A 23,753-nucleotide genomic window follows, 5' to 3' on the forward strand; every position below is an offset into this window, starting at 1 on the left:
ACAACTCGTTTAAACAAGCTGGGCTAAAACTCTGAACCCTAAAGTGATTTCTCTCATCCTCAGGTACGTCCTCATTCAGAGTCAGACAATTTGTCTTAATCTTGTTTCCTTTTTCAGGATGTTTTCAAACTGCCTTTAGACCGTCCCTCCTTCCCCATCCCCACTTCCTTCCCCCACCCCTGGAACCCCACTACCAGTGTGAGAGACGGGCCTACGAAGACTGTGTCCCTCCTTTTAGCAAGTAGCATATGGAATCGTGGAATTCCTCCTTGACATACTTTTTCCACTTGGCTTCTGAGACGTCACATTCTCCTCTGCCCCGCTCACTGCTGGTTCCTACCCAGTCTCCTTTGCTGGTTCTTTCTCTTCTCCACGACCTTTACACTTGGGAGGGCGAGGTCCTCTCTCTGTCAGCACTCTGTCCTCCTCTGATCTCAGCTGGACCCAGGGCCTTAGATGCCATCGACACGCTGACACTCCAATTACCTCTCCAGACGAGACCTGACCTCCCCAACTCCAGACTCACACTACTCACACCTCTGCTTGCTCAATGGGCACCTCGAACTTAGCATCGATTACCACTCTGCTTCCCCCGACCTCAGCCTTCTCCACTGCAGTGGGCAGAGCTCTGTCCCTTCTAGGACCCCACCTGGCAACCATCCTTGACCCTGCTTTTTCTTTCACCCCCATCTCCAAGCGATCAGTGATTCATGTTGTATTTTTAATTAGAACTGGAATGAGACCATTGTCTCTCCTTGTGTTGTACAGTGACCCAAATCTGGCTACTAATATTGAAAGTTAATTGAAATAAAAACAAATTAAAAGAGAGGAAAATGGAACTCTTAGGGAAACGACAGCAAAAATTAAATTTAGAAATTCAGTTCCTTACACTAGCCACATCGCAAGAGCTCCTAAGCCATGGCTGGGTGATGGCTACGGTATTGGACAGGGCCGAGACACAACACTCCTTTCGCTGCAGAGAGTTCTATTAGCTCATGCTGCCCACTGCTTTCACTGTTACCACCCTGGTCCCAGCCACTAACACATCTTGCCTGGATGAGTGTCACTGTCTCTTAGTCGATCTTGCTTCTTCAGTCTTCACGACATGGCAGCCAGAGTGGTCCTTTGAAAACATCTCAGATCATGCCTCTCCTGTGCTCAGAGATGTCCAAAGGCCCCCATGCGTGGCTCTCAGGGGAGAAGCAAAGACCTCAGAAGGGTGAGCAAGGCCGTACGAGAGCTCTGGCTCCTTTTCCGTTTACTGGACCTCACCTCCCCGTCCTGCAACATCCCCCCTCTACCACGGCCACACTGGCTGCCCGCTGCTGCTGTCTCAAGGTCACGCGCTCCCCCCAGGTATCCTCCAGGGGCTCACTCCCTTCCCTCCACCACATGTCTGCTCAAACACCAACTTCTCAGGGAGACTTGCTCTGACTGCTCTATTTAAATCTTTTTTTTTTTTTTTTTTGCGGTACGTGGGCCTCTCACTGCTGTGGCCTCTCTCGTTGCGGAGCACAGGCTCCGGACGCGCAGGCTCAGCGGCCATGGCTCACGGGCCCAGCCGCTCCGCAGCATGTGCGATCTTCCCGGACCGGGGCACGAACCCGTGTCCCCTGCATCGGCAGGCGGACTCTCAACCACTGCGCCACCAGGGAAGCCCTCTATTTAAATTTTAACATCCGCTCCCACCCAACCACCACTCAGGAGCAGCCCTGCTTTCCCGTCCTACCCTGCTCAACCTGTCTTTTCCATATCTCCTTTCAAGAAACTATATACATTTACTAGCTTATTCTACCCATTTTTTTTTTTACTGTCTGGCAGAGATCTTCATCCATTTACTCACTGCTGGAAAGCTAGCCCAGAGGAGGCTTTTTATAAGTATTTGTTCAATAAATGAATGGAGTTTTAGAGCCGGAGGAGCAGTTGAGGGTCAATGAGGTAAGGTTATTCTTCACTGTGGACCCATGTTAAGTTCAGGGTAAGAGCTGGACTAGGGAGCTGGCCTGGCCTAGGCGTCTTCAGGGGGAAGGACCCATGATAATTAACTCTCCTTCCCCTTATCTGTCACAACCAGAGGGACGCTGACGCAGCCCCGAGAGCAAACAAGGACAACAGTCTAACTAAAACACCAGGGGGTATTCTCCACTTTCCTCTTGGTAAGCCTTTGCAGGATTCACCCATCTGTCCTGCTTCTCTGGTGACTTGTAGGACGCAAGCAACAGAGAGGAGGCTCAGGTTGATGACTATCCTTACACACCTATGTTACCACCAGGTATCACAAACGTCAAGACTCTTGGAAAACCGGAAACACACAGGGTTGCTAGATTACGTTTTTTTCAAAAGCAACACATCAGGCTTGTTTTAAAAAGGAAAGTCACGGTTTCATCACATAATTGCCACATTAGTATTTGAGAAAAGCTGATTAGTACAAAAAGAATGATTCTCCATTGTATCATTAAAATATGTCAGATAATCTAGAGCGGATTAGAAGAAGAGCAGATCCTAGACCACATTTTGTGTTAGGGGATCATCTGTCCTCTTGTATCTGTAAGGAAATGCCATCTGAATATATATATTTTTAAATGCCTCGGGATGATGGTTTTTCTACTGCCAATTCTCTTTCAAATAAAAATAATGTGAGAAAGTTTGAACCTCGTATAAACAGACGTGCTCATAATGACATGGGTAACGGGTCTAGAGTTACAGAGCAGGATATGAGCAGAGAGCCTGGGAACACCCCATCCATGGCTCACTGGATGACTTAACTTGCCGAAGTATGTAATTAAGAACCAAGTTATCTTTATAGTCATTCCTTCATTATGGAGATAACTCCACCGGAGACTTTTTGGGAGACGCCAGATTGGAAATAAAATCCTTACAGACCGCACTGCAACGTCATTAAGATAATACCAGAAAGCAAATTGATGCATGTAGACAATCTTCCATAAGTACCAGAAAATTAGATCTCGGGAGAGACATGGAACTGAGATGTAAAATCAAAGCGGGGTGGAGACAGAGCCCAGTGAAAGGCGTGACGGACAGCTTCCCGAGAGACAGGAGCCCCGAGTGTCCCGGGGCCCCGGCGTGCATTACCTGGGGTGGCGCTCTTCATCGCTTTCACTAACTTGCCCCTTCCAGCTCCAAAACCATTATTTCCATAGTCGGGGTCACTGTCACTACCACTGCCACCGCTGGCAGAGTACGCACACATTCTGGGTACCTTGTCCTAAATGAGTAACACGAGACCGTTAAGATTATTCACGCTAGTCAAAATGGGCAGACCATCCTGTGAGGATGTTCGTACCTGGCTGTTGGTGTGTGCACAGAATCGCATTCCCGCTGCCCCACCCCCAGTCTGCCTGGTCCGTCAGTCTGCCTCACGCGGAGCTGGTGAATTCTGCTCAGTTACCAGAGCCGCAGATATGGACCTGCACTGATGAAGCCATTGACCACACGCTGCCATTGCGTCCCAGTCACAGGACAGTCCCCACAGTTACCCGCTCTGCATGTTGTACACTGCTTTTATGGGGCCTTATTTTCCTCAAGTGCCAATTAGAGCTGCTGTCCCAGGCCTAATGGCTTATTTATTTATTTATTTTTATTTTATGTTTTGGCTTATTTATTTAGCTGATCTCACCATTGGCTTTCAAGTATCAGAGGGTATGACAATAATCAACCTTGGGAACAAGAGAATAAATGTTTACCCAATACCTAATTTTAGTCCAGCGCCTAAAAGGACAGGAGGCTTTAGGCAGGAACACAACTGCCTGCCTACGGGCTTATACATAATCCTTGAATCTACTGACAGGTCACAGGTCAGGGGACTTGGTCTCCCCGCTTACTCACATGCACACACAGTCTGGCCCAAGAGGATGTTACAGGTGTGGCAATAACACCAAGTTCAGGAATTGTGGAGGTTGCTGATACCATATGGATGGTTCTTCCTGCCGTGCACACAAGTGGAACACTGATATCTAAGACCGCAACCCTTGTGTGCAGAATCAAGAGCATTTGGGGCTTTCTTTTATACATTTGCAGGCTGCCCTATGAGAGCCGATTATGCCACACCGATCCCAGAGAGTTCAGGCACAGATGTATGGGATGCGTCTCTAACGTCAATCCTGTTTGGGAGGGTGCCGTTTGGTTGGAAATCATAAAAACACATTTCAGGATGTAAGCCCCCCCAGCTGGGGTTACAAATTCAAGCAGTTACTTATTTCCTTTATTCCTTCATTCACTGAATCATTCATCTACCCATTCAAAAGATGCTGTGCTAAGCATCTTAGTACCCACTCTGTGCTACGTGGTGTTCTAGGTTCTGGGGGTACAGAGCTCTATACAGGAGGTGGTCTAGCAAGGATGATGTTTGTGAAGGATGACAAGTTTATAGCAGTGGTCCCAAGAGAGCCCCATGTCTAGAGTTCCAGCAGGATGCTGGGTATGACGAGATGCATTTTTTCATTCCTCTATTCAACAGACACAAATGGAACCAGGCACTGTGCTTGGAACTGGAAATATAAAGCTCACTCTTACTTTAAACTTGCCTTCCCTGGCGGTCAATGAAGCAGAGTTGTGAGTTCCAAGCCACAGTTGTGACTCTTACAAGTCAGGGCAGGACTTCCAATGGGCAAAGCTAGTGCAGGAGGATGAAGGGGACCCCGGAGAGGTGTGTGTGTCGGGGAACATGAATGTTGGGTGAGGAGTGCCCTGCCATCGCACATAGAGCGGGTAGCTCCCTCCTGGCCAGCACTGAGGAATTCCCTTCCTCTTTCTCTCTCTTTTCTCTTTTTTTTCTCCTTGGAATTGCTTGAGTCCTTTGCCACTATCGCCACCTGTTGTTTCTGAACTGTTTCCCCCTCCAACTCTGGATGTCTCCTAGGATTTTCTCAATGTTTTGGTCCCCAAATCAAGCACAGAGTTCTTGAAAGAGTGCTTCTCCAAGTGTGCCCTGTGGACCGGCAGCACCGTCATCACCGGGGAATTTAGTAGAAGTGTTTGGATCTCCCCCCATCTGTGCCACACAGGACACTGGGTGTGTGTGGAGAGCAGCAAGGTGCGCCACCCTCCAGCTGATCCCGATGTCTGCTCGTGTAGGGAACTACTGCTGTGGGGAAAACTGAGAAAACCCTAACACTTAACAGTTAAGTCATGATAGAATACACTGGTTTACTCCTTTCAGACCCTTGCTCTGAGTGCTGGACGTGGAATTCAGAGGGCTGAGTTCTGACGTCAGTGTCCCAGTAACTTTTGCTCGGACCTTGACCGTGGTCCAGCATCTCTGGAGCTGCTGTCCTCTGCTGTACATCAGGGCTGTAGGCCCAGGGGATCGCTTCGCCTACTTGTCCAGGGTACCATTTCCATACTGAGGTGCTAAAGACTGAAAGAAGGCTCTACCAGTCTGGCTGTGGGGCATCTCAGATGTGGGCTGATCTGGGTATTTCGTCATCAAGGTTGGGTAGCAACCCTAGTAGAGATAGTGACAGGGCCCCCTCATGCCGGGATTGGGAGAGCCAAGGCAGCAGAAGCAGCAAGGGCCAAGGAAGGGCCGGGAAGCTCAGGTAATTGATCCTAATGTCCTTTCTCCCACTCTTCTCACTACAGGTACCACCAAAGACACCGAAGTGGACCAGCCCAACGGCAAGCTGAGAAATCGTGAACAGGCTGAATACGGCCCAAGTAAGTAGTTGGAACAGGTAAGCGGGAGGGCACTGAGGAGGGACTACCACATAGCACCCAGGGAGGACCCAAGACTCCCGGAGCCCCGAGCTCCTCCCCAGGTCCAATCACACTTCAGGAGGCCTGTGTGCTTGCCATCTCAGGGCGGATGAAGAATCCCCAGCAAAAATGATGGGGATTGAAGAAACACACGTCTCCCTGACCCCGGCAAGTCATCTGACCACTCCAGGCTTTAGTTTCTTCATGCCAAAAGGGAAAATAATTATACCTGCTTTACTGGTTTCACAGGAGCAAGGTAAAAGACCAAGTAACTGATAATGAAAAAATATCATTGAATCATTCTAAGCGGTGCTCTTAGGGCTTGGGAGAGTGAACGGCCGTTCCACAATGTCTACTCAGGGCAGAGCATCCTTACCTCAAGAGTTGGGGTGCAGATGGATGGAATCATTAGAATTACAAGAACTCACAGTGTTACTTAATAATTCAGGAAGAAAGGAGAGCCTTGGTCTTTATGCACTAATCCCACAACAAATCTGACTTAACATTAAAACCTATCACAGAAGCGGTTAAGGAGGTCATTTTTCACACTCGGGACCATTAGGCGGAGGGTGCCCTCCTGTCGACTCTCCTTACCTGGGTCTCCGCAGCAGCGCTGTCCCCCCCCCAGGCTAGAAGCGGCTTGCTCTCCACTGCCGTTGTGTTTTCAGCATATTCGAACGATGAACAAGTCTGAGGCCTTGGCCTGGCTTCACTCTGCATTTGGGAATTGATTTTTCCTAAATGAGGAAATGCACATGAAATCACAACAAGCTTTCTTCAACTCTTTACAAGTTTAGGGATGAGGGTAGGGGAGACAGTCAGAAATAATCCGAAGGGTCCAAACATGGTAACAGCTTGGTTTCCCAACATTCTGTCCCCTGCAAGTCTGTGCGAACAGAAATGTCTGCATAATTACGTGTATCTTTGGAGGATGTCCACCTTGGAGTCCAAAATGCAAACTGTGCTTGGACCACTTTTCCAAAAAATGTTGACAAATTTTTCATGTTAGAAAGGGTTCAGTGGGCAAACTGCTTGGGAAACGCCGATCATTCCTCAAACAGTGTTGTACATCAAATAACAAACAAGCTTCTGTTTTGGAGGACTTCTCAGTGCCTTCATTATGCGAATGGGGATTTTCATAATTCCCAAAGGGAGGATGTGAATCCACAGCCTTTCCCAAACATGTTTGATCAGGGAACCCTGATTTTCCTAGGAAACTTATGAAGGTCATTCTGAATAAGGTGGTTTGCGAAACTGCTCAGAGGCCCTTAAAGGTCTTGCCAGGCAGTCTCAAACTCATATGTGCATATACCTCGGCCAGGCTTTTGTTCCACTGCAGGTTCTGATTTGGTAGGTCTGGAGCAGGGTCTGAGAGCTGGCATCTATGACAAGCTCCCAGGGGCTGCTCTTGGCCCATGGATTACATTGTAAGTAGCCAAGGGTGCGATTAGCAGAGAATGATTAAAATGTCTCCATTAGCCATAATAGCAGATTAACCTGCAGAGTGTAGTCTTTCCTCATGTCAGAAAGGAGAATTGCTGTCATTATCCTTCAGCCTCAGTGATTATCAACAGGACAGGCTGTGAGAGCCTTTCAACAGCATTTTGCTTGTGAGCAGAAGTGAGGTAATGTATTTTCATCAGCACTGGGAGGTCTGTACAGTTCCTTCCATCTTTGATACGGGGATAAGAAAATAACTAATTCAAATGCATATATTAACCAGGAATTGACTGCTCAAAACCACTTTCCTTTTTTTCTTTTCTTTTTCTTTGTTCTTTTTTTTGCGGTACGCGGGCCTCTCACTGTTGTGGCCTCTCCCGTTGCAGAGACAGGCTCCGGACACGCAGGCTCAGCGGCCATGGCTCATGGGCCCAGCTGCTCCGCGGCATGTGGGATCTTCCCGGACTGGGGCACGAACCCGTGTCCCCTGCATCGGCAGGCGGACTCTCAACAACTGCGCCACTAGGGGAGCCCCCACTTTCCTTTTGTTCCAACTAGATCTCCATTCCTTAATATTTAAAATGAGTAACCAATGGCCACAGAAAAGAGAAAAGCCTTAGAAAGCCAGCCCTGCCTCTGACCCGCAGTGACAACATCTTAAGGTAGACAGGAAGCTTCGGGATGGATGGCACAAAAATGTCCTGCAGTGTGTTGACCTCACTCTCTACCGTATACTACTTTTTTTTTTTTACAACTCTTCACGACAATCTAATTAAGACACAAAACTAAGATAACCGGTGCGCTGGATATTAGCAGCAAGATCAGAACAATCTCCTTCCTGTCCCCTTCTTATGAAGCAATTCAAGGCTTGCGGTTCCTATTCAATTTGTTATAATGACGGTGTTTAATCATGGAGTCTGCTCGGCGCCTGCCGCTGAATTGAGGTCACACATGTGACCAGTCAGGCATGGAGCACATAATCCATAACTACAATTTCGCCCCTGAATCTCTGGAGGCTGTGTCATTAATTAACAGTACATTTATTTCAAAAATAATATATGTCCCAGCGTTTTCAAATGTAGCCTTGGCTGGAAATAAGCAGAAGTTTGTGATGAAACATGCATGGCAGTCAGTATTACTGTATGGAGGAAGAACTCAGCCATGGGAATAACCCAATCACATTGACTCACAGATGTTTAATGAAAAGTCTTCTTTGCTAATTTCTCAGAAGCCCATGGTATAATCTCTACTTGTGGTCGCTTTCTCATCAGCAAATCATAAATGAAAGTCTTTAGAATTCTAGTTCATAGGCTTAGGCGTGTCATAAACGCACCATGAGGTGCACAAGTTAAAAATTATTTCGTGTCATCCTGAACTGCAATAAATATTTTTAATCTTGAGGGAACAGTGAAAAAACTTTGACCCTTAGCCTGGCCCTATCTTTAATCATGAAAGCTTGTTTCCATCGACTGCAGCAAAGGATGGTACTTCTCAGTGGGAAGGCTCCCTCCATCCCGTTGTAGTTAACAGACAATCTACTGCTAATATATCAAACTACGTTTTTTATAGCTCAACGTATAAATACATTTGAACGGGATAGGAATATGTCAGAAGACATATGTTTCTGTGAGAGGGCAAACAACATTTCAGCTAAATTTATGTCTTGGGCCTAGATTGGTCTATACTCAGAGTTAAGTTTTAAAAGACAAAATCTGAAGTCTACGTTGTATGGTTTTTTCTTTACCGATTTATATATCCATCTACCTGTGCTAACAACGTGCTTGTCTCCTTTATGTGTGTGTACACTCCTTAAATAATACTGAGAGTAGATGATGTTTAATACTTGTTTTCTTTTTATGTTTTGGTTGAGGACATAAAGGGATTTCATGCATCTACATTTCCACTGGGCAGAGGTCACTGACTGACCTCCTGGTGGAAATCTTTTCTGCTGCCTGTTCTCCATCTTTGTCAGCAAGTGCATGATTCTAGTGAGCAAACAATCTCATTTGGAAGGTGACAGGCATTTTACCTGAGGAGGCTGGCTTGGGGAGGCGACTCTGAAGAGGTCGCATCCCTCTGGCAGTCATGATGGGGTCGGACGTGGAATGAACAATGGCGTTGTCTTTAGATCCCCGGCTGTCTGCAGAGGAAGGCACTTCTCGTTCAAGGGTCTGGGCTCTTATGGAAGAAGCTGCACAAAGGGCTGGCTGGAGAGACAGGAGGGGCTCAGTGTCATCGGGGGAGTCTGCTTGGCACAGGTGCCGTCCCGCTGAGCGGTTTCCTGAGTCTGGGAGCGGGAAGGTTCCAATCCCACTGTCCAGTGTCCTCATCTGGCAGTTCGTTTCTAGACAGAGTAACATAGTGAGAATTAGAGACTGCTCACGTAAAAGGAGAAAAGGATCATGGGCATTTGGATCTGGTCTGGAGGAAAGGGGATATCTAGAAGGAAGAAACACTCGTAAGGGTGTAGTAGATTTCCAGGGAGTGGCATGAAACAGACATCTAATTGAACACGGAAATATTCCCTTAACATAATACGGAGTAAGAAGGTTAGCCATTACTGGCAGCAAGAGTCACGTGTACATACAAAGTACATGGTTCTCTAGAGTTATAAGGGTAAAAGAACGGTCATTGGAGACCAAAAATTATTTTTGATCACCCTTATTTCAATTGGGAATCATATGACTTCAATCAATTAGGTAACATTTATTAACTGAAATAAGATGAGTAATGAGCACACGTAACACATTGAAGTGATGCCCTAACAAAGGCAGTTGTGCATCTCTTACGTGAATTACCATCCGCCAGCAGTTAACTAAGTCTCTGGCCTCTCCATTTGACTGTGAGGACAAGTAATTCACATACTATAAGGGTCATCCCCAAAGGTACATCACTTATCATGTGGGCTTCCTCTGACTCAACTGCCATCTGAGGTCTCACAGAGAAGGTCATAGGGCCACTTTCTGTCTTTCCATCTGCCTTCATGTAATGACAAAGCTCATCAGTACTCTCTGGATTTCTTGTCATTCCCAGGGCTCCCACTATTCCCTAAAACAAACCGAGTTGATTTCACCATATGTGTGACATATTCTGCCAATTACATCTCATCTTCAAAACATTTTATATCCAAGAAAAATACAATATCTGAAAAAATTATCACAGAATGAATTCCTGAAATGTGGTGTAGTTTATCTAAGCCAATGAGACAGCTTCCAAGATCCGCTTGTCACCCAAAAGTCTCCTGTTTACACGATAATCTTAGAGCGAAACAGCCTTAGTAAAGTTTGTATTAGCATCTTATCAGTCTAGGACTGGGGAAGAGGCACAACAACACCGTGTTAGGCATGGTGGGGAATATAATAGACTATGTTGTGATCTTTGTATCAAGAGGCTCGACAGCTAACATTTCAGTGGTGCATGGGAGTCTGGTCTCTGCTAATAACTAATTGTGAGAGCCCTCCACATAAGATCCTTAACCCCTCAAGGGCTCAGGTTCCTTATAGAGTTTCTGTGAGAATAAAGATACGTTCACTGTGGAATCTCTTGAATTTAGAATGACGCCTAGCACACCGCAGGATAGCTGAATGAAAGAAATCATGAATGATGACGTATAAAAAAACACTAGGTATATTTATTAGATTTCAGTAGATATCTGACAGGTAAATAGTTTATCCTTAAGTACCTTTCTCACACAATCTCATTTGATGCTCACCAATTAGTATCTGAACTTCAGAATTTGACCATTCCCCTACCTTTCTCCTCAAAACGTCTCTGCTCTGAGTACTAGAATTCTGGGAAATTCCTAATACTCAGGTGAAAACAAAGGGGTGGGGGTGGGTACAGAGTTAGCTTTTATAGGTTCTAGTAGCTTTGGTCCTTGGCTTTAGAAGCACTAGAAAGATGAAGTCCCTATCAAAAGAGAGGATTCAGTCTCCAAAGGGACATTTAGTAGGAAGATACAGATACCCTTTCTCCAGTACGATGCCACTTAGCCATCTCACACGCCATCTGATCTCAAAGACTGACCGTGGACTCCAGGGGCCCTGAGTCACGTGGCTATAGTCTGAGATCTTTCCCAGAACCACAAGGGCTAAGTTTTAGTTCCATTCATTTCAGGGCCTCCACCTGGTCAGCTCTCCTCTCAACCAGCTTCCGAGATTATTCATTATCTTCTCTATTCATTTTCTCCTCAATTAAGCCGACTCAATTGCTACAAAACAGCCTTTTGGAGAAATAATCAGCTGTTTGCATGGGAAGGCAATGCCAGAAAAGCAAGATCTTCTTATTCAGAATCTGGTGTCCTTCCTTCATGTTAGCCTAGACATACGACACGCCTCATATTTGACAATGTCCATATGTTGTACTGGGGGCAATTCTAAATGTCTGAACTCTTTCAGTCTCACACAGGAGTAAGTGGATCGGAATCGACCCAGTCTTCAGGGATGGGGATCAAAGATTCATGGGATGTAACAGATGTGTCAGTCCCTACGTGCCCCAGGCTGCCTGCCATAATAATTTCCTCCCAGCATCTCCAGGACGCCTACCTCTGAACAGAAGAATGCTCAACATGGCAACATTAGGGGTTCTTTTCCTTTTGTGAAAATGGATCATCAAGTTTGGCTGCAGCTAGAAGTTCACTGCTTTCTTTGTATCAGCCCTTCATCCTCTCAACCTCAAAGGGTAAGAACTATCATTGCCATTTACAAATGAGAAATCATGGCTCAAAAAGGTAACTGGTCCAAGGCTGTACGCTGTAAATAAAGAGCCTTGGATTTGAATCCAGACTTACATAAATACAGAGACCACGCTCTCAGCCACCAAGTTATACTGATTCTGCCAAAAAGTTCAGGTAAATCCAGAAGTGGAGTCTGCTCTGTTAGCAGCCATTGAGGCACCCTTGTGAGCTGAGAGTGCCCAGAAGGGCCCCCCGCCTCTGGCCAGTGCGCCCAGCTTCTCCTATGGAACTGGTGCTGGCCCTGAATTCCAGCTGGTTCCCATACCTCCCATCCTGAGGACGGAGTTAACAGTTCCACGGTTCCCGAGAACCACAGTTGTCCGGTACCTCTTCCCCCACCCTCTTGGATCGATCGCATCTGTAGACTCCCATGCCAGGGTTTTTCTGGCATTTAACTCATCTCTCTGGCCCTGGTGATAGGCATTGCCTGCAAGGGAAATATTTTTTTGGCTTTGTCTAAGAACTCTCTCCCCTATAGGTATTTTATGAGTTAATCCAGCCCCTTCAAATGGAGACTCAAAAAGCAAAGTAGGATTCTTGGCAACCTTTTCAGTGATTTTTCTGGGGCAAGGCCCCAGACACTAAAGCCCATGTACGTTGGCCTGGCCTGTAACACCAGGCAGGAAACAGGGCAGGGAGAAATCTGGGGTAGGAAGAAAGATAAAGGAGGTCTAACTCTGGTGCCCTTCTGAGGACACCAGCATTTCTTGGCATCTGTCCCTTTATATTATTTTCTTTTCCCTTCTTTCCCTCCACGATACTGTCATAATCAGAAGCTATAAAACAGGACTTCTGGTATTCCTGAGTTCTTTGATCCTCTAAGAATTGTGTGCACTGACATTAAACACAGAAATCACCTGTTATTAAAGCCACCTTTTTATTTCTAAAAATTACAGATGCCAAATGCAGTGAATTTGAAGGACTCACTTGTAATACCTACGAAATGAGGTATGGACAGTCAGGAACTCAGACACCATATGCCAAGTTTCCCCCTCAAGCAAATTTCTCCAGAATGCATAAACCTTTGGAAATAGAGTTTATACTGAAAATGCTGACACCTTCTTTATGTAGTTTCTTTCAGGCACTGTAAGTTTCTTACAGTTCATAAAAATACTGTAATCTGAAAAAGTGTTAGATATTGTACTTTTGAAGTCAGTTTCTTTTCTCAGGGGATTATAAGAACTCACAAAATAATTGAATGGCCGTGATAAAGATTAAAGTTCAAAGGGACAAGCCAGCCTTGCATCCACAATGAGTTGACTCAGTTCTGACCTCACAACATGTTCAAGTTCACGTCGTGACTGTGAGAACAGCTGTCAACAGGGCCTTGCTAATGAGTTCAAGGGTTGGATCACAAGACGGACCAGCGGGTTTCACTCTTTCAAGGTCACTAATGACTTCTCCTACCCTGATGACTTCTCGTCATCCCATCTGCCTTCTGTCTCTTAAGGTAAGTTCTCTCACTTATCACCACCACCAAGCCCCAGATGTTTCATGGGATGACTTACAGCAGTGCTTCCCAGTCCTTTTAAAGTTCTGGCACACGTAGCAAATACACACATACAGCTCACTGAGGAACACACCAGCTGCCCCAGGACCCCCGGCTACCTGAGAGCTGAGGGCTCAACATCTCAGCACACCTGGGGTCCGTTCAGGGCATGTCAGCATGGTAGGGAATCTCTTCCTTACAGAATGGACTCGGGACCTTCTTTTCCTGTCCCTTGGATGCATTATCTTGCATACCTCCAGCAGGAAAGGAGATGGACAGCCTTGTAGTCTGTTAGCAGCTGACAGGAGAATTTTTAGGTCCTTCTTTTTTGGAAGGAATGTTGAGAGTGTTGTGTTAGGAATACTGTCTGGCCTCAGAGCTTCAGTAAAGAGGGATTTATTGTGCCTGGGGTGGGGGGGGGGATGAGTCAGCGGAGGGTGAGCAGGGCAGCCCAGATTGGGGACGTTCTGCGTGGGATGGTGGCAGAGAAGACATTTTGGAGAAACAATTCAACCAGGGGTTTTTCAACTGTTAACTCAGGATGTGCAATACAAAATCCCCACTCAGCTCATCAGCGAGCATCAGCCCTCTGCTCCTGGACCAGGTGCCCCAGCAGGTGGCTTTAGGTTCCTCATATGAAAATCAGATTATATAACCTCCATCACAGGGGCGCTCTGAGGACTAGCTACATAGCACATAATAAACATAGCACGATGCCTGGAACAGGTACACAGCTATTATTCAGAAAATGGCAGCAATTCTCAAAATAAGTGTTATTAGACTGCTAGCAGCCTGGGGGCAGATTGGTTTTTATCCATCTCTTCAGAATTCCCACGTAAGCCTGTTCCTGACTCTACATCGCCTTTTTCTACAGAATGGCAATTATATGCTAATAGAGCTGATGATAACTATAGGCTGAGAGAGTGCCTGATTTATTCGCCATCACCCACGCTCAGCACAGAGCCTGACACATAGCTAGCACGGACTGTAATGAAAAAATAGGTGGATGAAATAAGCTCTCATCTTTAGAAAATTCTTCCTGAAATTAAATTGAATATGAACTTTTCCTTTTGAAATCCCAATCTGCTGTTTTTTTTGTTCTCACTTCAGCAACCAGAGAAAAGAGCTGACTTCCTTTTTCTGTGCAGCTATAGTTCTCATACAGCCAGACTTCATTAATTCAGATAGCCAGGGGGGATAAGATCATTCAGAATTATTGAATATTTTAAAGACAGGTTTCTTAATACTTTCAAGCCCTTAGAGCAAGGGTCAGTGACCAAGACGAAGGATAGTGCAGGGAATGTGGCTTTAGTATCCGCTTTGGCCCCCGCCCCTACCTCAAAGCATCACTGGGCTGGAAGGTCCCAGGTCTGGCCTCATTCCTCCTGCTCTCATCCTCAGGGAGTGTAGATGCCAAGCTGAGTGCCGGCATCACGTTTAACATCAGCACGCATAGTAGCACAAGAACCAAGTTATCACAGAGGCAAGTTCCTGGGAGCCATTTGTAGTGAACAGATGAGATTACTCAGGGACTTCTTATATGTCCTTACACAAAACAGTGAGGTTTTTCTCTTTTAAACAACTTGTTCTCTTAATTGGCTTCTTGCATCTTCCAAATTTGTTTTACACTATTCATTTACATTGTAACACTATATTTAAAATAGCTGCAAAGGGAAAAGCTTATTTCCAGCACTGCTTCAGTTAATATAAATTTCCAAGTTACTGCAATCTGTATTAGCACTGATTTTGAGTGTTTGGGAAAGGCCACTAACTCATTTTTTCCTCAGTCTTCTACAGATTAAAGTATCTCAATTTTTTTTTCACGGATCCTATCTCACAAATCTTTAATTGCTTAAATGTATAAACCAAAACTCTTGGTATTATTAGTGTATCTGTCCATAGAGATTATTATATAGGACAGGCTTAAGCAAACCCGACTTGAGTTCCAAGTTCATCTAAATATTCAGAAGAATGAAGCGAAAAGACAATAGGCTTCAGAGTTGGAAAGACTAGGCTTGACGATCTGCTTGGCTACCTGCTGGCTGTGTCACAACAAGGGAATTTTTAAACGATCCTGACATCATATAATCATAGCTCATTGGTAATAATGCTCGTTACAAAGTAGGTACTCTGTAAGTTTCCAGAAGGGGTTGTCAAGGAGAGGTGAGGGCCCCTGCAGGTACATAATACACACACTGTCTGGAATCGAAGACAAACCAAACTTCCCCTGTGTGGTCAGTGTTCTACTGCGGCACCTGCGTACATTTCACTAAACAACTGCCCCAGTTATTTCCTAAGCAAGTACCACGTGGCAACCATTTCCTTGGGGGTTACTTGATCACATCGTTATTGAACGATTATAAACGTGGAGCAAAGTACTTGGAGTTGGTTGCAAGCTGCCTCATGTATAGAAAAGATGGAGTCCATTTTCCCAAGAAATCCATTTTGGAATAGGCACCGGAAAGGCTTTTTAAAAAGCTTCAGCAAATGATGTTTACTAATTATCCTTTGTTCACAGACTTGCTACATTCTCAGGGAATATTCCCAAATTAGTAAGCTCTGATTTTCAGTCTATCCTAAAAGGTTACACTTGCTTCTGTGCAATGATCTACCCTCTCTTATATATTCAAACAAACTGCTTCAGTAATCACTGTTTTTTTCCCCTCTTCCACACTCGTAAATCCTAGGAAAATGGAAAACTTTAAAACCCAAGCTCATTTTTACTTTGAGACCTTTAGTCATACCTACAAATTTTCAGCCAAATAAATTTCAAATTGTGTTGAATGAGGACTCAACACAATTCACCAGCCAGAAAGAGCAACTCATGGGTGTTTAGTAGTCATACCGTATTACTAACTGGCATACTTTCCTATAATGCAATTGGTCGTGGAAATAAGTCTTTGTATGAGTTCTCTCCAGGTTCCTAAACATCTTAAGCTATGTGTGGTACTGGCAATAGAAGCTTAACTACAGATGGGAGAACAGATCTCTTTATTTGCACATCTTTCTCTTCATCTGTATGGCTGAAATAAGCTAAGAAAAACTAAGTCTGTTGCCAAAGCCACATCAATTAAATGTGGGTTATTCATTCTAAGCTTAGCCTGTGGTTTTGTTAAAGTAGTCCAAAATGACTACATTGGCTATTTATTCACAAACATCGGGTAACTTTTGACTGTGGCATTAAGATGACCTTCTGGACGAGTAAATTCAATTTGATGGCTTCAGAATATGCATGTAAATACTCAGAAGTTCAAACTGGATTTAAGCTTTCTGAGATTTGAAAACTATATAGGAGAATGTAAATTTATTTTCTAACCCTTGTGTTCTCTTTGACATAAAGGAAGACTGGAACTTTGGGGGTCTGGTACACTGGTACATAGGGAATAAATATGAGAAAAAAATGAAGGGAGTTAATATGACAAAAATTTTTAAAAAGAAAAAAGCAGATCATAAAACTCCTTTGTCAAGGTGAAGGACAAGTTATTTAAACCAATATAAAAGACATGTCACCTCAGACTGGGTTGATATCCTGTTAACCCAATATTCTGTCTGACAGTGGTAGCATCACATAAAATATTGTAGTGGGATGTGACTTAAGGATATAGACTGGAAAAGGTCAGAGATATGTTCCAAATGCCCATGCAGACCACGAATTCATAGAAATCCTCCTTAAATTTATGTAATTATTCATCTGGTATAAACCCTGAGGAAAAAATTCCTTAGGTTCGCTATAATACGTGCTTCGTCTTGTGATTGACACTAAGACGACCTCTTCAAAGGTGTGGGGGATGGCTCTTGGTCTAGTATTCTGAGATTTGTTATGCAACTTTCCAAACCCTTCCTGATTTTACAAATTTTAATAATTATCTCTAGACTCTTATTCTTCTAGACTGAAAAATCTTGAGACCTTCACATAACTCCTTCATGTCTTGCTATGCCACTATGCCTGTTTTGTAAAACAGTGGTGAGATTTGTACGTGATATTTACTGTGATATATAAGAGTAGGCTAACGTGATCACTACAGTTTAAAAACTAGTATTTGCTTGACTTGGTCAGCTGGTCTAGGAACAGACTTGGATCCCAGATGGCTACATCTTGTTTTGGGAGTCACCACTTCCAGGTCAAAGTCCTCGTTGATGAGAACACAACATAGATTCCTCCCAATTCCTCACAGAGTGATGATTACCACTTAAACACTTTCCTATCCATATGTCAAGTCTTGTCCTCCTCAGCTATTTTTCTAATTGGAAAAAAGAAAGCCCTTAATTTTATTAGCAAAACTTTCTAGAGTACCATAAAAATGTAGACCAACTATGGTTCCAGCCCTGATCTGTGTCCATCATTTTGCTAATTGAAGAAATGCCAATTTATCTCTCCCTTTTGTTTCCGGTTATCCCTGCTCATTCTGTATCCATGACAAAATTGCTCTATCCTCAACTTTTTTCCCCGATCTAATGATAATCTAGCTATTTGCTTCTATCTTCTTTTAATCCACTTTCGTGCTGGTGCTTATGAAAGGCATATTAAAGGTCTAAACAAATGATGTTTACTGATTCTCCTTGGTTCACACACTTATTACATTCTCAGATCACATTCCCAAAATTAGTAAGTCACAATTTCCCCTTAGAGAAGATACAGCATATTTATCCTAAAAGGTTGTCCTTGTATCTGTTCGATGATCTACCCTCTCTCTTAGCTTCACTCCATCTCTATCTGCCCTGCCAAAAGGAAGTGAGAAGCTGAACAATTATCTGGTGAATCTGATAGACACAGATGGCTATCATGGGTAAATCTGTCTCTCTAAATCTCTAAAATTCCATATCGGGTTTGCTGAATTATATGGACAACTGCCTCTGCTCTCCATTTTACCTGCCTGGATAACATCTGCTTTGATAAGGCAAGTTGAGGGAAGGGAGGAAGGAAAATAAACTGGAGATAAGCTGCTGCAGGAAGAGAGTCAAAACAGCTTTCCTTGGTAGGAAACATAGAAAAACAGAGAAGCATGAGGAGATTCAGATCTATCAATTTAGCAACACATAAAAAATTTATTAAAGATGTTTACAAGAGGTAAAGCATCCTACGTATTATTAAATTTATTTATTTTATTTATTTTTGGCTGCTTTGGTTCTTTGTTACTGCGCGGCTTTCTCTAGTTGCGGCCAGCGGGGGCTACTCTTTGTTGTGGTGCATGGGCTTCTCATTGCGGTGGCTTCTCTTGTTGTGGAGCACGGGCTCTAGGCATGTGGGCTTCAGTAGTTGTGGCACGCGGGCTCAGCAGTTGTGGCTCTCAGGCTCAATAGTTGTGGCACATGGGCTTGGTTGCTCCGCGGCATGTGGGATCTTCCCGGGCCAGGGCTCAAAGCCGTGTCCCCTGCGTTGGCAGGTGGATTCTTAACCACTGCACCACCAGGGAAGTCCTCCTATGTATAATTAACCTATTTTATTTATTTATTTTTTAAAATTTTATTTATTTATTTTTGGCTGCGTTGGGTCTTTGTTGCTGGGTACGGGCTTTCTTCTCTAGTTGCGGCAAGAGGGGGTTACTCTTCATTGCGGTGCATGGGCTTCTCACTGCGGTGGCTTCTCTTGTTGTGGAGCACGGGCTCTAGGCACATGGGCTTCAGTAGTTGTGGCATGCGGGCTCAGTAGTTGTGGCTTGTGGGCTCAGTAGTTGTGGCTCGTGGGCTCTAGAGTGCAGCCTCAGTAGTGGTAGTGCACAGGCTTAGCTGCTCCATGGCATGTGGGATCCTCCCAGACCAGGGAACCCATGTGCCCTGCATTGGCAGGCGGGTTCTTCACCACCGCACCACCAGGGAAGTCCCTAACCTATTTTTTTTAATTAAAATTTTATATACTCTAAAATTACAAATTATTTTAGTTTTCTTTTATTATATTATATTTCTTATATTATATTCTGTAATTATAGATATTTAATAAAAGACCCCAGAAAGATAAGAATTTAAAGCTCATAGATGTTTTTCTCCATTTGTCTCTATATTTATTCAAGGTTAATGATTTTTCAAATTGTATGTGGAAAGGAAAAAAGCTTAAGTCTTCATACCCTGAAACTTTAAATAAAAAATTCACTTTAACATGCCTTACTTGCTTGGTTCAGAATTTTAATTAATATAAGTTAATCTATTTTAAGTGGATATTCAAGGATCATTTATTTTTCTTTTATGTGACTGTAGCTGAAATATGGGTGAAGAGAAGGCTGAAGCAGATATGAGCCTATCTTTCCATTTCAGCTGCCACTCTCCACTCTCCAGTATTCCATGGTTGTTTCTACAGGAAGATAATAAAGGAGTAATGAAATCCAACAGACCAAAGGATATGAATAGGGCAAAAATATAGAGAGATATTTGCTTCTGTCCATTAATGACTAACTGTAACAGGAACAGCATATACTGTTAACCATTGTTTTCAGACATTAGACAATAGGCAACATAAAACTTGATCTCTGACTCAAGGAAAACAAATGAAGCGAGCTCTATAATCTCTGTAGCCAACTGCCCGGTGATGGTTTCCAGACTGAAACACTGAGAGAAGAAACATGAACAGAGTCTGGAGAGCCTGCTGAATTCAAGAAGGGGTAAACACAGGCGTGTGGGTGGGGTAGGGAAGGGGCTGTCTAGGCAGCTAGAACTTGCAGGGCTACGTATTGCAAAGAAATGATAACAGCAGAGGTTTCGCTATAGTCTTCCGCTGTGTATTAACCTGCACATGCATGAGGTGAAATGCATGAGGTCAGAGAAGCAATGACTATGAAGCAGTAGGTTGAATCATCTCATGAGCTCACGTAAGGCTGAAAATAGTTTGTATTTCCACCATCCAGAGAGGATAGGCCTCCCAAAACATGGACCACACGGTACAGTCCTAAGAAGGGTCAAGCCATAGTCGTGAGGCTAAATTATTCCCAGAAAAAAGGTTCCCTTGAATTCGTCATAACAAAACATAAAAGGAAGCCTTGAAAAATGAAAATAATCTGCAAGTAACTTAAATGCACCTCAAAATAAAGAACAACAGTCTTTACAGGAATACAATGAAATCTAGTACTCAACAATGTAAAATTTACAATCTCCGGCATCCAATTAAAAATCACCGCCAGGCATGAAAAGAAGGAGGACAATATGATCCACATTCAAGAGAGAAATTAATCAACAGAAACAGACACAGTAATGAGAGATAATGAAATTAAACAAGAACTTAAAAATATTGTAGATGTCACAACTATGTACAAAGATATAAAGTAAAATTTGAACATAATTAGGAAATAATAAAATAATAAAAAAAACAAACGGAAATTGTAGACAGGAAAAACTATATTTAAATTTAAAAATACACTATACAGAATCAATAGCAGATTAGCAGAGCTATGAGATGTAGCAGGAAGAAAGGTCAGTGAATTTTTAAACATTACAAAATAAATTATCCAAAATAAAACACATAGAGAAAAAAGACTTAAAGAGAGAGACCATCAGTGACCTGGATGTCAATATGAAACGGTCTAAATATGTATAACTGGAGCCCCAGAAGGAAAGAAAAGAGAGAAAGGGGAAAAAATTATGTGAAGTAATAACCAAAAATGTACATATTTGATAAAAAACTATAAACCCCAAATCCAAGAGACTCAATGAACCTCAACCGGAACCAACATAGGGAAACGACATTTAGGCTCATCATAATCAAACTACTGAATATCAGTGATAAAGACAAAAATCTTAAAAGCAACTGAGAAAAAAGATACTTTACAGAACAAAGATAAAACTGACAGTAGAATTCATGTCAGAAACTACATAAGCCAGAAGAGAATGAAATAACATCTTTAAAGTCTTGAGAGGGAAAGAAACAAAACAAAACCTGTCAACCTTTTAAAAATTAATTCTAATTAATCAACTTTTCAACTAATTGAATAACCAAGAAAAAAATATATGCTTTTCAAACTAACAGAAGCTGAGAGAATTCATTGCCAGAGAATGTTTAGTGTAAGATATTAAGGGAAGTTTCACAAGCAGATGAAAAATAGGTATCAGGTAGAAATCTGGATGTATACAATAGAATGAAGAATGCAAGAAATGTAAGTATATGCTATATAAAGTATATTTTTCTTATATTTTAATCTCTTTAGGAAATAATTCACTAAAGCCAATATAAAAACATATTGCAAGCTTTCTAACATATGTAGAAGTAAAATATACAATAGCATAAAGGGTGAGACGGGTTATAAGAAAGTAATCTGTAATGTAGATAGATACATTACAGATAGACGGTGCTAAGGTAAAGATGTAGTTAAATTACATTTAAACATTAGTTCAATCACTAAAACAAACAAACAAAAAAACCCCAAAAACCAAAAAACCCACTAAAACCCAAAGATGTATAGCTAATAAGGTGCAAATGGAGATAAAGTGGAATCATAAAAAATTCTCAGTTCCAAAGAAGGCCGAAACAGCCCCAGAGAGCAGGGAGACACAGGCTCCCTGGGGACGGCTCGTAGAGAAAACATTTAAAAGAAATTGTCCGTGACCTGATGCATTTGATTATGTGGAAAATAATATTGAGAGGCGCCTTACAATTTTGTTGGAGAATTTGGAATCAATGATCAGCACCTAGGAGCCTAAGATAATTGGGAGAAAATGTCATTATTAATGCTAGAAAAAAGTCTAAGCTGTACAAGAAAGGAAGCGGGATCATATTACGCTCTAAGTAGTATAATTAGTTCATCAGTGAACAGTATTTACATAATCATAAGGGTATAAACCATACATATTAACCAAAATCTCTAATATAATTTTTTGGAAGAAATAAGGGAAGAAGAATGGGTCAAGAATGCAAATTCATAATCTCCCATGATAGAAAGTCAACAGATAAGTTTACATTTTCAAAAACTCAAGAAATCAGTGTAGGTTTATCATCTCAGAATATGGAGGTGCAAGGCCGAAAGAAATAGCTGAGAGACTAGAAACTAGCTGTAGGCTGTAGGGCCCAAGGCTGTAAGGATTGGAGCAGAGAAACCTGTTTTTATTACAAGTCTTAGAGAATTGTTTAACTTTTAAAAATAGATTAAAAATAAAAATTAAATTACCAGTGCAGAAACAAAAAACAGAAGCAGGCAGAAAAAGAGGCAAACATATAGAGAACAGATGGGACAAATAAAATACAAAGTAAGATGGTAGATCGAAAACCAACCATGTAGATTATATTAAATGGCCTAAATATCCCAATTAATAGGCTGAGATTGTCAGATTTGGTTTTGAAAAAAATCAAGACCCAATTATATGCTGTTTATTAGAAATCTGCTTTATTTTATTTTTTTACCATTACACGGGTTTAATAAGATGTAACACACATAATACATGTGAATGCAAATAGCACATTGCCTGGCAGCCAGTGAAGTTTTAGTAAATATGGTTGCCATGTGTCTGGTTTTAAACCAGACAGTCCAGTATTTGAGTTTTCTTTCTGAGAAATAGATTAAGAAAAGACCAGACATATAAATGTAAATATGAGTAAGTGCTATTATTACTACCATGACATGTCTTATGCATGAATAGTGGAGCTTCCTCTCACTAGGAGAGTTTGCCACGAGGAATGATAGAGAGCACACTACGCAAGACATGCTTCAAGTGCCGCGACGTGGGAGAGCCCAGCACACACTTTGCCAAATTCCATTGCCATTGTGAGCCAGGTGCGAGGGGAGGGCCCCGCAGTTTTTCTCAATGTTTCCTTTTACAGGTACAATTCCTAACTGTGTTTTATCTCATCTCCTTGTGGTCCTTTTCAGTAGGAGATATTTGGCAGTTTTTTTCTTTTTTTTTATTTAACATCTTTATTGGAGTATAATTGCTTTACAAAGGTGTGTTAGTTTCTGCTCTATAACAAAGTGAATCAGCTATATATATACATATATCTCCGTATCTCCTCCCTCTTGCATCTGCCTCCCACCCTCCCTATCCCACCCCTCTAGGTGGTCACAGAGCACCAAACTGATCTCCCTGTGCAATGCGGCTGCTTCCCACTAGCTATCTATTTTACATTTGGTAGTGTATATATGTCCACGCCACTCTCTCACTTCATCCCAGCTTACCCTTCCCCCTCCCCGTGTCCTCAAGTCCATTCTCTACATTTGCGTCTTTATTCCTGTCCTGCCCCTAGGTTCATCAGAACCATTTTTTTTCTAGATTCCATATATGTGTGTCAGCATACGGTATTTGTTTTTCTCTTTCTGACTTACTTCACTCTGTATGACAGACTCTAGGTCCATCCTCCTTACTACAAATAAGTCAATTTCGTTTCTTTTTATGGTTGAGTGATATTCCGTTGTATATATGTGTCACATCTTCTTTATCCATTCATCTGTCGATGGACACCTA

At 42.8% G+C, this 23,753-nt stretch overlaps 1 protein-coding gene across 18 annotated transcripts in view; it reads right to left on the bottom strand.

The window, feature by feature from the left end:
- Positions 1-23,753, bottom strand: part of NCKAP5 (NCK associated protein 5) — a 1,134,964-nt gene that overhangs the window by 37,645 nt on the left and 1,073,566 nt on the right. For 15 of the 18 annotated variants that reach the window (XM_079924718.1, XM_079924716.1, XM_079924715.1 and 12 more), the window contains 2 exons: positions 9,185-9,499; positions 6,310-6,452 (listed from right to left, as the gene is read on the bottom strand). In XM_079924718.1, coding sequence (XP_079780844.1) covers positions 6,310-6,452; positions 9,185-9,499 — 458 coding nt within the window. Of the gene's footprint in view, positions 1-3,093; positions 3,227-6,309; positions 6,453-9,184; positions 9,500-19,532; positions 19,666-23,753 lie in introns of those variants that run through there. The other 3 variants (XM_079924714.1, XM_079924719.1, XM_079924720.1) reach the window with 3 other exon arrangements.

Source organism: Stenella coeruleoalba (assembly GCF_951394435.1).
Source record: "Stenella coeruleoalba genome assembly, chromosome: 6".
Taxonomy (NCBI): Eukaryota; Metazoa; Chordata; class Mammalia; order Artiodactyla; family Delphinidae; genus Stenella; species Stenella coeruleoalba.